The sequence below is a fragment of the Plectropomus leopardus genome, chromosome 23, assembly GCF_008729295.1.
Source record: "Plectropomus leopardus isolate mb chromosome 23, YSFRI_Pleo_2.0, whole genome shotgun sequence".
Lineage (NCBI taxonomy): Eukaryota > Metazoa > Chordata > Actinopteri > Perciformes > Serranidae > Plectropomus > Plectropomus leopardus.
Genome location: NC_056485.1, coordinates 5,547,291 through 5,564,480, shown reverse-complemented (window position 1 = coordinate 5,564,480; position 17,190 = coordinate 5,547,291). Strand labels below are relative to the sequence as shown.

The window sequence follows — 17,190 nt, the reverse complement described above, 5'->3', positions numbered from 1 at the left end:
AAAAGGATATTTATGAAGGTCCAGGCACTAAATATAATCAGTGGATAAAAGCACAGTGCTGGTAATGAGAGCAAAAGGCTGATTTGTTCTCTTATAGCGCCCTCTTATGGTCCTAATGGGAACATCATGAATGTAAACTTTGTGGCAAACATTTTATTGACAATTTATCAGAATTCCATTTAATTCAGTTGAAAAAAAAACAATTGGCCTAATAATTAATAGAAATATGAGGGGACTCTACATGTTTATTGGCACTATTTTCCCAGTGTCAGAGGCCTGGAAAACACTTTTTCTTGCGTGGGTCTGTCGCAGAGTGGATCCAGTCTAACTCTCCAGGTTATGACTTAAACCAAAAGTTATGTTATTGCCTCACCCACTCACAACCTATTTTTCTGTTCCTTTCAAGTGCGTCATCTGGGTATTTCCGCACTGTTTTGAGTGGGTGGTGGCAAGTTGCACTGCAGAGGAAAGACAGGCAGACAGAGGGGAGCAGCTGGGTCAAGCTCCGCAGGGGACATTACCGGAAACACACGACTTTTTCCTTCAAAATAAAAGCAAAACGTTGCTGCGAAAAGATATGCATCTGCATAGATAGATTTATGTCACCTAAGTGTTGCATAAATGTATCATTTTTTTTTTGTATGATATGTTGAAGCCTCTGTGTGAATGACTATTTTCGAGGTTCCCAAATAATCCCTCCGATGCTTGCATAAAGTCCAAAACATTTGAACAATCTAGAATGTATCCAGTGGAATTAAAAAAAAAAAAAACTGTGTATGCTAAAGTAAAGAAGAGATTTTTTTGGGCAGTATTTTGTGTTTGCTAAATTAAGATGAGTTTATTGTTCTGGTGAGAACCTACACATTGTGTTGTTACCAATCCTGCACACTTTGGTTAAATAATTATAATAATAATCAGTAGGGTCTCAACTTAGTTACTGTGGTTGAGTACTTCAATTTAAAAATCTCAAGTACTTAAATGTATTTTTTTTTCTTTCTCCATTAAGAATGAAAACCATTTTAAAGGGATTGCCATTGATATTTTTGCCATAGGTCATAACAAATATATCATTAAACCAAGTGCAATGGTTTTATTCATGGCGAGATCATGGCTTTATGTCTGATTGGCTTTTTTATTAAGTTATTTGAAAAAAAAAAACTTGGGAAAACTTAAATTATCATAATTTTAGCAAAATCAAATCCAGTTTTTAACTCTTTTTATTTCAAGAAAGACTGTGGGCTATCTGCATGTGCATGTCTATGCAGTGCATGTATATTCTCATTATTTACTTAAAAATGTATATACTTCAGATAAATTAGCAATTGAAATGAATTAATGAATAGGCCAGTAGAAAGAGACTTTCGATTTTTATGAGAAGACAAATGACAGTGAAAAACAGGGGAGGTACCTCAAATATTTTTTTAAAAGCACTCAGAATGGAATCATGTTTTTTTTAATTTTTTTTAAAATTTTTTTAAACAGTCTGATAAGTTAAGTACAGTCCCTTGCAGCTGCACTATTTCATCAGTGTTCGCAGCGGAAGTGTTGCCTTATCGAGCTTTACCAAGTGTGCTGCGTCGTACTCCGCTGTGGGAGGAGCGGAGGAGGCGACTAACAGCTCTGTCAAGAAGTTTTAGAGAGTCCGCACTGTCGTGTATGCAGCGTCTTTTAGCTGAAAAAAACAAACAACAGACAAACGCTGGTGTCGACGGGAAAGAGCGACTCGGACTCGGACACAGCCATGGACGGTGAGTGTGACTGGGTGGGTTCGCTGGGCTCGTTACTCACTTCATTCAGTGGAGGTGAAACTGTACAGGGAGTTGTTTTGCGCGTAGGGGAAAACCCCGCTATCACTGCGCTAACAAGGAGAGTCTACTGTTGCCGGAGAGCAAGCTAATGTACAGTCTGAAGTTTGACTTTGTGATTTCACAACTTGTCACTGTCATATCCGAGTTAGAGTTTACATTAGTTGTAGTTATTCCTCTGTGTGTAGCTAACTCACCTGGCAGGCGTGAACCCAAACAGTGTCGAGCTGCCAAGAGGCCTGCTGGGTTAGTCCACCTCATGGATTTCCCCTCGGTCACTGACAACACCAAACTTCCTCTAAAAATCTGTCAAGCCATCATTAATTTGTCTATTTAGGGAAAGGCGTTAGGGAATATTCATAAATACTTTGTTATGTGTCATTGCTGATCATTTCTCTTCGGTTCGGCATACATGTAACCTTACAGGTGGCTTTCGTTTTAATTAAAATCCGCCCTATTGGTCCACGGTATTGCTCGCAATCGCCCACCCATCAGGCTATATAAATCAAGCCTGCCTTAAATTTAGTGGACGAAACTGATGGAAATAGCACATCGTCAGTAGCACAGACATACAGGCTGTATAGTGGGACCTACAGAATATTTGCCTATGTGAAAAGTATCCTGTTACCATATTTAAACTGCTCACATCACTTTTTAGAAAGATATTTAAATTTGTCTGCATTCCAAAGAACATTAAAGAGAAAAAAAATTATTATGGAATTAATAGATCTTTATGCATTATTAGTTTTTTTTTCCCGCACAGGACAAGCCTGATCCTCCAAAAGGGATTGACATTGTAAATAGACATGAGTTAATATGATTTAACCCCCTAAAATCTGAGCAGATTGGCTTGATTTCTTTCAAAAACATGGGAAGAAGTTATGAATTTCAAGGAAATTACCTAAAGTTTAGCACACAAAAAAAGAAAAATAAATCTAAATATATAGATACATTAGTTAATTTAATAAAAAAAATGCTATAAATATAGTTTTCTGGACATTTCTCCCTATTTTTAGTCATTCTTATTTATCATAATTTCTCTTGAAAAACTGTTTCGGGTAATTTTTTTCCCCCTAATTTCTTGGCATTTGTGGGACATTTTTTTGTCACGTTGCTCATTGCTTTTTAGCTATTTCTTTTTGTAAAGAAAAATCAAACCAATTAGCTCAGGTTCAAATATTTAAATGCATGTGAACGGCATCTGAACGCAGCACAAGAAATTGGATGCCGTTCCAGGCTTGAAAGAGTTAACATTAAAATCAAATATCACAATATTTTTGACCAACAAAACTCGATAATGATATTGTAATGATACTGATACTGTAGGTTTTACTTTTGGTGCTCCCACAAAATATTTACCCAGTGAGACTTATCATAATAATCAACAGTAATCTGGATATAATATATAAGTGGGTAAAGGCAAATAAAGGGCAGCTAGAGCAGTCTGCTAAGTTGAGAAAATTACTTTTTTAATGCAGCCTCTAAAACCCAGAAAATGCAACATTTGCAATATTACAATATCCAAAATTTAAGACAGTATCTTGTCTTATCTCATAATATTGACAAATTATGGATAATATATCCATATCTAAATCTATAACACAGAAAGTGAAGAGTGTGTGGCAGCCGGGATACCTTTATTTCCAAGTGAAAGTGACTCAGATTCTCTGATGTGATATTTGTGCATGTAATGATTTATGAAGACCAACTTGTGGTAGACACTTTCACTTTCACAACATCAGACTCAGTAAACAGGCAGGGATGTCTCAAACAAAAAGCAAAAAGTGTAATTATTACACACGTATTGGCCTTTATTCTTTGTTTTTTTCCAAGATCCACATTTATTTACTTTAATGTTGTATAATTAGGCGATTGTCCTTTGCTCCACGTTCTGTGACTTTGGTGTGAGGCTGGGAGTCGGCGTGTTACAACTTGGAAAGTATCCGACCCGTGCTTCCACATTAAAACAAGTCCCACTAGCAGGGTGGAGTTTTGACCGCCTGATCATGTGTCACACCTCGCTTCTTTCTATGAATCTCAACAATTCATTAAGCGCGTACCTGAAACCAGAGCGCAGCCTGCTCTTAGGTTACAATGGAGTTTTCCTCGCAACAAGGCAGGTAACTTGACACCGATATCACACCCTGCCTGTCACTGTTTGCTTTATTCTGCACTTCTTCTTCTTCTTTGCGCGCTTGGCAGGCAGTTAATGGAGAGTAATTATATTTAGCTGGGAAGCCCTTGTATCTCAGCGCCCTTTGACCTCATTGGACGCTGTGCTGTCTAGTAGATTTCCACCCTGAGTGACCACAGCACAAATGACAAACTCTCACTAAACCTCAAATATGTGCTGAAAGCAGCTTTTGGTTTTTGTCATGGATGCTGCCGCTGTGTGCTGTGTGTCATGCACTGTGGTGGTGAACCACTAATCGCCGTAGGACTTTGACTAACAAGTGGCTAACATGTCTTTTCATGTCTTCTGTCCACCACAGGTGTGTATGGATGGGGCATTAACCCACTCAACCCAGGTAAGAGGCCGCTTCCCGTAAATGACCGCTATGAACCAGGACTGACATTGACTGCAGGCTCGTCATGAGTAAACATTTCAACACTCTGTGTACAGATGATCAATGATAGGGCTATTTCTGTGTTGGCACACTGATTTAGGTAAAGCAGTGCAGACAGGCAGTGTTTTACAATCTGGATACTGTTTTTAAACAGAAATTAGTACCTACCAAATCATTTGATTGTTGTACAGTATCACTGGCATTTTTAAGTATGCCCTTAGCACATTATTTCAAACCTTTAATCAGAATCAGAAATACTTTATTAAGGCCCAGGGGGAAATTGTGGTTCATTACAGTGGCTCTAATGCCAAGAATTGAGAACTATAGAAAATAGAACTAAGTACAAGCATAAAGTATGAAAAAACATAAAATTAAAATAAAAACAATGTTAACACTATTGTGCAAAATATTTTCAATTGTAAATATATATAATGTGCTGAGTGTGTAAAAAAATATAAAACTATGTGCCAGGTTTCTCGCGGATCCCTGAACAGATCTTAAAATGTTTTAAATCTATTAATGTAAATATAAGGCATCAAAAGTCTAAAATCAATCTTTCAGACATCTTAAAAATGCTCGGGGGATTTTTATGAATTGTTTCTTTTCTGTCATTGTCATGCCAAAGCTCAAAATTTAACTTTAAAGAAATATTAATAATAATAAAATTATTGCATAAACATATCCAAAAAGTATTTTTTATGTTTCCATGTTTATTTAAAAAAATAAAATAAAACTCTCACCAAGTTGTTTATTAGACTACATTTACTTTGTACCCTAAAAATGAAAATAGCTCCACAAATAACATCTGGGTTGAATCATAAATGGTTGTCAGAAGATAATGAAGGGAGGGACAGAATCCTGCATACTTCACTGCAGACCTCCTGCTGTGCTTATATGACATCAACCGATGTCGCAATGTTACTGTGTGATCAAACATTAACTCATCGGAATCACACATGCCACTAAAGCAACTGTCAAAGGACTCATCTTTTTATTTAGTTGCACAATAAATGGAAATATACAGGTACATGTTACAAAGTGGCTGGCTGGCATTAACATGTAGACCCACACAAAGTAGCAAGCTAGTGTGCAGGAAGGTTTTACCGTGAGACCAGTCCCAGTCCAAGGGGTGAGAATCATAAAACAATAACAATACAATGTTGTCACGAGTAGGGATGTCAGTTTAATGCCAACATGCATTAACCGGTAGCTACCTGTTAATGTTTTAGTAAGAGGAGGTGTGAAATACAAGAGGCTTTCCTTCAAGTCCCGTGCTCCTGAGTGAGCTTTAGTGCCACTTTTCAAAGCGCCATCCATTTAGAGGAAGTGAAATTTTTAATGTTTTGCCATGTAAATGTCTTGACTTTTATTTTATTTTCTGTTTTGTTTTATTTTCCGCTGGCCAGCCATGCTAACGTGGAACATGTGTGTGATAGCACCACTACCCATGCTGACACAGCTAATGGTGGTAACAGAGCTAACAGTGTTAACACGGTTGACAATGGTAAAGGGGTGTTACGGCCCCTAAAAATGAAACAAAATTTAAATTATTTGCTGCCCTCCAGAATGGAATTTTCTAAGAAGACAACATGGTAGATCTGGGCAGTGAAATCATTTTGGTGCAACAACACCTGAAGTTGTATGATCAGAAATTGAGATCCTACCGAGATGTTACAAAAAAAGCGGACATTCGGCTCTCTTGAACTTTCTTTCCATTTTAGGGGGAATTTAAAAATCATTTGAAGTTTGTAATAGAATATGAAGAACAAACAAACTTGATTTTATGGCAATGTGTGTGCAACAATAATTACATAAAACAGACACGCAATAATTTTATTTCATACATTTATTCAATTTTTGACACATCACCATAGCAACATATCGTTATGTATAGTGTATTGTGCCATCCTGCTATTCCGTCAGATTTTTACTTATTTATTTATTTATTTTAACTCTGCATGTTAATCACATTGTTCTTCTTCTCTCACTTCCACCTGCCCATCAGTCCAAGCAGCAAACCCCTTCATAGAGATCATCGAGCAGCCAAAGCAGAGGGGGATGAGGTTTAGGTATAAGTGTGAGGGACGGTCAGCTGGCAGCATCCCCGGAGAGAAGAGCAACGACACCACTAAAACCCACCCAGCCATCAAGGTGAGGTGGATGCAGCTTATTGAGCAGGCCGTCTAGCTGTGATCTATAGAATGTGGCTGAGATAACATAATAATCCACTGTGGTTGAAGTTTGTGAAAACCCAACTATGATATCCTTACTTTTTACCACACTGGTGCACACGCTACCATTCTTACATGTAATCATATTCCTCTCTATAGGTGCACAACTACAGCGGGCCCCTACGTGTTCGCATCTCACTGGTGACGAAGAACGCACCGCACAAGCCACACCCCCACGAGCTGGTCGGGAAAGATTGCAAACATGGTTACTACGAGGCGGACCTGCAGGAGAGACGAATACACAGGTAGACTTTAGACTTGAATATGTGGCCATGCTCTATGTCTAGGGTTCCTATGGTCATGGCAAACCTGGAAAAGTCATGAAATTTCAAAATGACATTTTCCAGGCCTGGAAAACTCATGGAACTAGTTCATTAATCTAACTTAATGGTGAATTTATTTTCCGCATTTGACAAAGTAATGAAAATGAATTGTGCGTTAACACGTTACAACATTTTGGTTGTTTTTGTTTATTTGTTCATCATGAGTTTCTTAATTTTCCTCCCTTTTTGGCGATTTTTTTCTTTCTGTAGAATTTTTGGTGATTTTTATAGAAAAAAATATCATTTTCTTAAATTTATTTAACCACATGTTTTGAATGCTTGTTGTCTTAAAAAAAGAGAGATTTTTTTTCCTCTTTTTTTGTAACATATTTAGCAATTTTTTATAGAGCACAGAAAAAAAATGTGGTGATTTTTTTTCCACCCCAAGGAAACAGGTTTGGAATGCATGTTTTCTTTTTGTCTTTTTTTTATATCACCAAAATTACACTATTTATAACAGCCAGAAACAAATATTTTTTATTTGATTTTCACATTTCCAACAGTCTTGAACATGTCATTGGGGACACAGAAAGTATGTTTGAACAGAGTTTGAATCTTAAATGTTTGAAAAATGCTGGGCAAGTGTAGCAAGGAAAACAAATATTTTGAGTCCTTCGAAAGTCAAGGAAAAGTTTTTTGTCCATGAAAATGTGTGGGAACCCTGTGTGTCTCACACACTTGAAACTTGAGGAAATGATTTTTACAAGTGTTCAAAATTACCTTTTAGATGAACATTAAACATCGACTTACCTAGATAAGAACTTTATCGTTGGTGGAAGATGACGTGCGCGCTGTTGCCATGGTAAAACCCATCACTGGCTTCACTTTGGGTTCATAGATGAGTAAAATATTAACAGCACAAATCACCTGTTGACCAGTTGAGTTTACCTTTGCTTGCTTAGCTGTCTTTCAGTGTGCTGTGTAACGATGAAAATGTGTTACTGCTCGAAGTCAAGTAGAATTGAAAATCCTTTGAAAGAAAACACAACAACAGTGACTCACAAGATCATTATGTAATGTGTAAACTTAATATTACATCATTTAGCCAGTCTGTCGGGGCAGAATAAACAATGTTTGTCTATCTTTATCACAAGTGTGACACAAGTGTGAGGAAATTCAGACAGTGTGTACGGCTCTCTGCTGCCAGTATTGTGCTACAGAGAGATAAAGTGTACTTGTTTGTATTAGTCATTTGTTTTTCCCGCAAAAAATCTACTACACATTAAGAATTAACAATAACTAACACAAAATATCAGTTTGAACAGCTGGATTGACATCACTTGTCTTGTGTTGCGTTTATATGCCATTCAGAAGCGTTTAAACTTCTGAAGCTTGAGAAAATCAGTTTGGTTTCTTCAAAAACATGGAAAAAATATGAGCAACTTGGCAAGAAATGTCCCACAAAGTGCCAAAAAATAGTAAAAATTGACAAGAAAATGATCTGAAATTAGCCATAAGTTATAATAACCAAAAAAAGGAAAAAATTGTTTTCATTTTCTTGAGGAAATTTTGATGTTTTTTTTTGTTTTTGTGTGATTTTGTGCTCTATATTTTCGCATGCTTAGTTTCAGAATTTGTTGCTTGTGGCCTTTTCCCATGTTCCTGAAAGACATCAAGCCAGTTTTACTCAGTATCAAAGGGTTAAACTGTTGTTAAACTGTTTATATTATTGGGTCTCTAAAATATTTATTGGTACTGCACTTAAAATCAAGTATTTTTCCACTCACACTTAACTCTCCTACACTGTCCTCCCAACTCGCGGATGTGGTTGATGACCCACAGTGATGATGCTTTATTTTTAAATGTGGCTTTTATGGGAACAAAAATGTCCAAAGTAGAGTGCAAAGAAGATCAAAACCTGGATTAATGGAGCGAAAACTCACAGCATGTGTTAACTTTAAACTGGGTTTTTTAACAGTGATGTGTTGGTCCCTGTTTTGTGTCACAAAAAAAAACACCAAATATGTAAGAATACATAATATCAAAATAGAAATTGCATGTAAGCTTGAGTGGTTTCTGTCTTTTAGTTTCGGTCTTATGCTGTATTTGCTTTCAGTTTTCAGAACTTGGGCATACAGTGTGTGAAGAAGAAGGATGTGAATGAGGCCATCACTTGCAGGCTGCAGACCAATAACAACCCCTTCAACAGTAAGTGGTTGTACTGAGAGTGCACGACACAAAGCACGTTCTGTGCTGTTGCCCTTTCTCTCTCAACGGTTGTGTGAAAAGTTAATGTGCAGTGTGGAGAGTGTCCTTAAATGTCCCACTCAAATATAGAGACCAATAATATAAAGACTATTTAATCACCGAACTAGAACAAATATATCTGTCATAAACTTTAATGATGAAAGTAAAGGGATCTTTTTTTGAAAAAAACAAATTGCCAAAACCAGAAGTGAATGAATTTAAAGTTGGTATTTGAAAAGCATGTCTGCATTTTATCTTATTAAAAATATTAAAGAGGTCCATTCTTCCTGAAATTTACTGCAAGTGTTACTTGTGAAGCATTTTTTAAAACTTAAATTAGCCTTACTTGCAAAATCAAAAAAGTGGCTTATAAATAGAATAAAATAAAATAAAATATGAGGGTGCTTGAATTATGTTTTCCTACCTGCAAGAATAAAAAAACAGTAAACACCAATCCAGCATACAAATACAACTTCAATCTGACTTTGTCCTCCCTCTTCACCCGAAATAACCCCAAGAACCTGAAGGAACCAAAAACCAAAAAATACATAAGAAATGTGGCTTCATTTCAAAGAAGATATATAGAAAAATCAATAAAATTAGACAAACACATTAAACCACATTAAACAGATGTGGACATTAAAGAATATAAAAAACACCTGACAGCAACTGTGATTTAACTGCTTTCATCTTACTCTTACTTATATGTATTAAAAGCAATATACCTTCCCCACTGGAGCACCTTGAGTACCTTTCTGCTCTATAACAATTCCAGTATGGTATATTTTCATACGTAGAAAACGTTCCCATTTCAGTTAGTCCTAAGAAGCAGGTGTTCCAGCTGTTTTCTAACTTTGTGCTTGAATTAACTTGCAAGGCTAAAAATAAACAAAACTTAAAATGGTTGTTCTCAAAAAAGACGGCGGTGAAATCCTAGATGCTTTTTGGATAATGTTAATAATTAGCAGGATCCAGACAGAATAAAAGTTAAAAAATCAATTAAAAGACAACATCACGTGAAAGCAAGTATATAAAAATGGGTTTAACAACGTGATTTAAAAGAAGTCACTGACTCCTGCAAGTTCCAAAACTTGAGGGGCTTCATCTTTTGATTTTGCACCAGAAACTCAAACTTCATCGCAGTTCCACTGTTTATTTGTGTTCAGTGTGTCCACAGCAGTGGCTACTAAACCCAGAAACCCAAAATAGAGATAAATTACTAATACTGCTTACTGAAAAAATATCTGTGTGATTACCAGTTGTGTGTGTACGCATCTGTATTATGTATGTGTGTGCGTGTGTATGTGTGTATGTTAAATACACAATAACAACAGGAAGTGCAGTTTGTTTCTTTTACCCTTGACTGATCTTGAAATACTGCTAGCATACATATGACAGGATGCGGTGCTCTGCCAGACTGCTGTGTTGCCTGATTGTGCACCCCACCCTTTCCCTGCTGTGTCTTGGCTGCAGTTTCCGAGGCGAAGGTGTGGGAGGAGGAGTTTGACCTGAATTCAGTGCGGCTTTGCTTCCAGGCCTCCATCACTCTGCCTACAGGGGAGCTGTTTCCTCTGGAGCCGGTCGTATCGCAGCCCATCTATGACAACAGTGAGTGGACAACACATATACATATACAACATATATCCTCTGCTTTTTAATATCTTAAAGAGAGGTTATGTCAGCTGATAAACCTACATTGGATTTAAATAAAATACCAGTATGTGTGTAAGTAAGTTTAACATTTTGGTTTCACCTCCCCCTATGGTGCATCTAAATGAAAAAGTTAGACACACCAGTGCAACCCTTGAAAAAGTTATTTTGGAGCTCTTATCCCTCAGACACTCTTTGTTCCTCTTTACATGTTAACTTTTCCTGTCAGCATGAAGGTCAGTCATAAAAGAAAGTATCTCAATTCTTGTTCAGTTGCAGAGCCCTTTTTAACTCTAAGCCTTATACACATGATAATAATAATATAATAGAAAAATAAATATAATGTGTATACCATTGAATTTTAACAGTAATACTAGTAGTTGATTTTGGTCCTTATTAGCAATTTTTCAAAGAGAAGGAAATAAATTAAATTAAAAAAAACTTTAGGAAATAAACAAATGTAAATGTATGTAAATTTAAATGTATTTATTGCATGTCTTGTCAAGACATTTGCACAGGTTTTGCACAATTTGATGGTGTTTTTTTCTTAACATGCTTTTTTTCCTATAGAAGATGATACAAACTAGTCAGGTTGTAACTTTGTAGTCTCCACTGTGTTTTTTTTCACTTTCGAAATGTCACAGCCACTATTTTAATATCAGCATGGCTGACTTTCAGAATGAGCAGCAGTCAAACGCTGTACACAAACCGAGAAATTTGCTTTTTGCTTTACTGTGGTGAAGTAAATACAGAAGCTACAATATCAAAAATCAAAAGAAACCAAAAAAATATTCCAGTGCATTTATAAAAATGTAAAAACAGGAAAAATATTTATTAAGGGGAAATAATATAATTTTTTTGGGCTTCTTTAGGTAGTATTGACTCATCAGTCACAACCTAAATTCCTCTGGATTAAAGAGGTGTCTTGTTAATCTGTAGCCTCAATCTTGTTTTTATTTGTCTGTACATGTATTCATAAATGCTTGTTTTGTCTTAAAGGGGCACCAAACACAGCTGAGCTTAAGATCTGCCGAGTCAACCGCAACTCTGGAAGCTGCAAAGGAGGAGATGAAATCTTTCTGCTGTGTGACAAAGTGCAAAAAGGTACAACATGCCTGGGCTGTATGTGCTTCTGTCAGTTCATGGGTTTAACTTTTAGAAAGAAACACTGATCATGAGTTTTTACTGTAAACATAGAAACAGAACTGTGACTCATAATGTGAGGCATAAAGCACTCCTCGTCACTGTTAATCAAAGGGTGTTTAGTAATCTCTATATATTGTTAATTTGGTGATACTGAGTTTGTTTGTTTGTTTTATAATGATTTTACTTTTTGTTTTTGGTCATCACTCACAATTTCTCCTTTAAGTGCCACCAATAGGTGCTTTTAATATGCTTCTGTGGATAGCTGGGGCCAAAGGCAGTATGTTTACGGGTTGTCCGTCCCTCCGTCCCATTCTCGAGCACACAATATCTCAAGAATGTCGCGAGGAAATGTCTTTAAATTTGTAACAAACGTCCACTCGGACTCAAGGATGAACTGATAAGATTTTTGTGATCAAAGGTCAAGGTCAATGCGACCTGGTTCATCTCTTTTTCTGATCGTGATATCTCAGCAACGCCTTAAGAGGATTTCTTCAAATTTGCCACAAACGTCCATTTGGACAAAACGATGAAATGATTAGATTTTGGTGGGCAAAGGTCAACGTCATTGTGACTTTGGGCCAATCTCATTCTCGTGAACTCGATATCTCAGGATGGCTGTGAGTGAAATGCCTCAAATTTGGCACAAACATCCACTTGGAGTCGAGAATGTATTGAGCTGATTCTGGTGTTCAAAGCTCACACACACACATTTTTGGCTGGAACTCAATAATTCATATACTAATTAAGACAAAATTCTGGTTTATATTATGGATGAAATAACAATGTTTATTTGAAAGATGATGCTTGTACGGATGAACCTACAGGGAATTATCACCCAACTCCGCAGTGTAGAGATCGATGTTAATGTTTTGTTTTTAGCTTAGTCTTGGGGCCAAAAATAAACTGATGCAGCTGTAAGCGCACATTTCATGACAAAAACATCTGCTCTCTGATAGCATATCATCTATACAAGCAGTTTTCGGTGATATTTTTAGCCACTGCCATTGTAGCATGTGAAGTTTCATTACCTGTTACAGTTTCTGCTGTGTGTGATGAAATGCAGTCACATTATGCCTGTGTGACTAAAATCGTGAACCAAAAACTTTCTTACTCTATCTAAATGTTTGATTTTTTTTCTATTCTCTCATAAATGACTAACATTTTATTTGTGTTGAATGAGAATTAACTGCGTCCCACTGTGTTTCTGTGGCTGCTAAGTGTGAAAGTTTTTGCCGTGTCTGTTGACGTTCACTTGTGAAGGATTTTCTGCGTGGGCTGCTGTGACGCTGATATAAAATCCACCTCTTAAACCTTTCAACCCCCCCATGACCTCAGTTTCTCTCTTCTTCTGTTCCATTTCTTTGCATTATCTGTTTCTAATCAACAGCCAGTTTTAAAAAGCACAAATATATGATCACGATCAAAGATAAATCATTTTTTAAATTAAATTAACTCGTCTTCCTTCAGTTATCTGCAACACTTTGATCGTGGCAGGCGTTTGTGTTGTTTATCTCCTCATATTTCCCACTTTCTATTTCCCTGTAGAGGACATCGAGGTGCGTTTCTTCCAGGACTCCTGGGAGGGAAAGGGCACTTTCTCCCAGGCTGATGTCCACAGGCAGGTGGCCATTGTGTTCCGCACACCGCCATACCGCGACACTAACCTCACCGAGCCCATTCGAGTCAAGATGCAGCTCCGCCGGCCCTCTGACCGCGAAGTCAGCGAGCCAATGGACTTCCAGTACCTGCCCGCTGACCCCGGTAAGGCTGTGCTCCCATTTTTCCACGTCATGTCACATACTTTGTTACTATTGTAAGCTTTTCCTGTGATTATTTAACATTTCTTAAAATACCTGAGAGATGAATTTGTTTATCAACTTCACAAAACCTAACTGCCTATTAAAATAACCCCCTATAGATGAATACAGGCTGAGTGATAAGAGAAAGCGCACAGGGGACATGTTCCAGAAGCTGGGGCCCATGCTATCGACTGGTACGCTGATGAGATTTTTTTTTTCTATCATTCTCACTGCTATATTTGCTGAGGTAACGATGTTTTTTTTTAGTCGCAGTGTAATTTAATCATGTGTGTTGGAATTTCAGTCACCATTCCTCCAGACAGACGGAACATAAGTCTGGCAAGAAGAACGGTCACAGCCAAGCCGCCATCGATGAACACACAAGGTGGTGAGTGTTTACTCTGTCCAGAAGATGCAGAGGCATGTCAACGCTTACTTACAAACAACCTTAATTTGATTCCATTATAACAGTATTCTGTCCATTTTATGATAGCAGTACTTCATTTACCTTTATTATAACAGTACGTTATTATTTAACTTTATTATAACATCACTTTACTTAGCTTTATTATGAGAACATTATTGAACTATTTTAGAGCACTTTTTTATATAACTTTGTTATGACTATTTCACTTTATTATCACACTACTTTATTCAAATTTATTGTAACAGTACTCTATTAAACATTATTTAAATTTATTGTAATATTACTTTATTGAACATATTATAACAGTACTTTAGATTACTTTATTTAACTTTAATATAACAGTAAATGATTTAACTTTATAATAACATTACTTAAATGAACTAACAGTATAGATTTAATTAAGGTACTGTGTAGTGGCACTCTATTATAACACTACTTTATTTTATTCAATTATAACAGTGCTTTATTTAACTTCAGTGTAATAGTAGTTTATTTATTATATTTTATTTATCATAACACTAACTTTATTATAACAGTACTTTATTTAATGTTATTATAACTCCATTCTGCTCAACTATAACAGCATTATTTAACTTTATTGTAACAGTACTTAATTTAACTAAATATATTACAGTTATCATAGCACAACTTTTGTATTCAATTATAACAGGACTTTAAATAACTTAATGGTAACAGTACTTTAACGCAATTGTAACATTCTTTTATTCAGCAGTTCAGTACTGTAGCGGTTCACAGTAGTTTATACAAGATTTCAAATTCTCAAGATATATATTGTGTATCGCGATATAGCCTGAAAATATTGTTACATATTTATATGCTGTATAGCTCAGCCCTATCTGTAGGTCATTTCCTGTACTAAGATTACATTACTGCAAGATTTTCAGGAGCAGGATTCAAATCCTTTGTTAATGTGTCCCCAGCATCTGCAGTGCTCCCAGGTGCAAGTGCAGCAAAACCCCAGTCTAGCTACTCATATCAGCCAGGCCAGCTGTTCTCTGTCCAGCCCAAAGTGGAAGCCTCGCCCTCCATCTCCTCTGCAGCCACAAACCAATCCTGGAGGATCATGGAGAGCCTGAACCTGGGCAATCAGCCTAAAGCCACTCCGGTGCCTAATTTCACAATGAGCCAAGCACCGTCCTCCGGCTCCTCTATCACCACTTCCACCGCCAACCAGGACTACTCAACCGTCAACCTTTCAGACCTTCATGAATTCTTCCCCGGCATTTCCTCCACCATCGGCCAGGAGTCAGCAGCTTCCCGGGGAGGTGTGGCTTCCTCGCAGACCAGCAGCTCCTTCTCCTCTCAGTTCCGGCAGGACGCACCACTTGTGGACGATGATATCCCAGAGTTCCCTAGCTTTTCCGAAGCGAGGGAAATCAATTTGGACAGCCTAAACATGGATGACCTCGAGGACCTTCTGAGCCCCCCTCTTATGAACGAGAGCGGAAACAGCACCTCCATGTTGGCTCAAGCTCAGTGCCAACAACCTCCCAGCTCTTCTACAGCTGCCCACAGCGCAGCATCCCAGAACACTTCTGACCCTGCCAGCAACCCAGGAAGCACCTGGATGAATTACCCCAACAGCATCGTCAATTTGCTCCAGACTGAGGGCATGATGGACGTGGCGACCAACAACGGCAACCACCAGCCAGCTGTGCTGGATGAGTTTGACGAGCTGATGTCTGCTGACGAGGATCGCCTCATTTCCATTTTTAATAGTGGAGCCCAAGCTGGGTTTGTGTCAGGACATCCCACTTAAACTTTGTCCACACGACTTTTTTTTATGGACATATTTGCCTAAACCACTTGTATCTGCCCTTAAACCTTCAGAACTGAAACTCTATGTTGGTATGAAAGACAAAATGAACAAGGTGAATATAAGAGGGCTGCAAGGGACAGAATGTAGCAAAACCGCTCTGGGCTCAAAACTGTGGGCATGCAAAGACTCCTCACTGTATTCAGTTAGCCAGGCATTTATATACCGTTTAACCGACAAATGATAAGCCAGGACTGAACTCTGACAGATTTCATTGCCCTTCAGCCCATGTTCAGCATCAGTCATTAACATTTTTCAGTCAGATCCGATGCACTGCTGAAGGGATCTGATTAAATGTTTAGCTTGTGTTCTGTAGAACATGTTAAGCATGTTTGTGTACTTGTCATTTTAACCGTTTTGGTAGCTCTGGTCAGTGTCCATGTGATATTCACTCTGAAATGTCTAAGTTTAGTCTGCATACAAAAGCTCTAGCATTCTCAGTAGTGATTTAACCCTTGCGCAAATTGGGTTGATTTTTTTTTTTTTTAACATTGGAAGATGCCAATGAGCACTTTTGCAATTCCAAAAAATGACCTTAAAATAAACACACACACACAAAAAAAAAGAAAGAAAACAAGAAACCAATATATATTTCCTCGTTAAGGACATTTTGTTTTTGTTTTTTACTTATTTTCTGTAACATAATTAGTTTTTGATAATATCTTATAATCCCCCACAGCTAGTTTTCAGGTCATTTTCTTCTAACCTTTTACTAATTTGATTTTTGTTTTCATTATTTTTACAAGTTACAGGACATAAATTGTCGATTTGCTCTGTACCTTTTTCCAGTGTTTTCATAAGAAATCAAATCCGTTTTCTCAGCTTTCAGAGGCTTAAAGGCGTCTGTTCGCAGCACAAGAAAACTGGTGGTAAAAGGGTTAACCAGGTCTGGAGGTAAGTCTATGCAAATATTGTCCACTGTCTTTGTTATGAAATATCCCCATGTATTACTTTGGAACACAACTGAATGTTTTCTGAAGGTCAGCAGTAAATGTAACCCTTATACAGGTGCCTTTGTTGATTCTCAACAAAACGTAGTAATGTGTTACAAACCAAATGAAGGTCTACATATGAATAATTATCAAGTACATGCTTATAGCAGAGAAGCTCAGTCATGGAGCTGTATCAAATCTTGGTTTTGTGTCTGCTGATTTAACTTTCCACTGATCTCTACAGTTATTTCATGAGCGATGGCTGCAATGTAACTCACGTGTCAGA

General features: G+C 37.3%; 1 protein-coding gene across 1 annotated transcript; it reads left to right on the top strand.

Moving 5' to 3' along the window:
- Positions 1–1,604: 1,604 nt before the first annotated feature.
- rela (v-rel avian reticuloendotheliosis viral oncogene homolog A) lies at positions 1,605–16,527 on the top strand. Its single transcript, XM_042512052.1, is given in 12 exon segments — positions 1,605–1,748; positions 4,298–4,333; positions 6,378–6,523; positions 6,703–6,848; positions 8,983–9,074; positions 10,587–10,721; positions 11,763–11,867; positions 13,455–13,670; positions 13,828–13,902; positions 14,013–14,096; positions 15,077–15,867; positions 15,869–16,527. Coding segments are annotated over 12 exon segments (2,121 nt in total). The 5' UTR covers positions 1,605–1,741; the 3' UTR covers positions 16,157–16,527.
- The last annotated feature ends 663 nt before the right edge of the window (positions 16,528–17,190 follow it).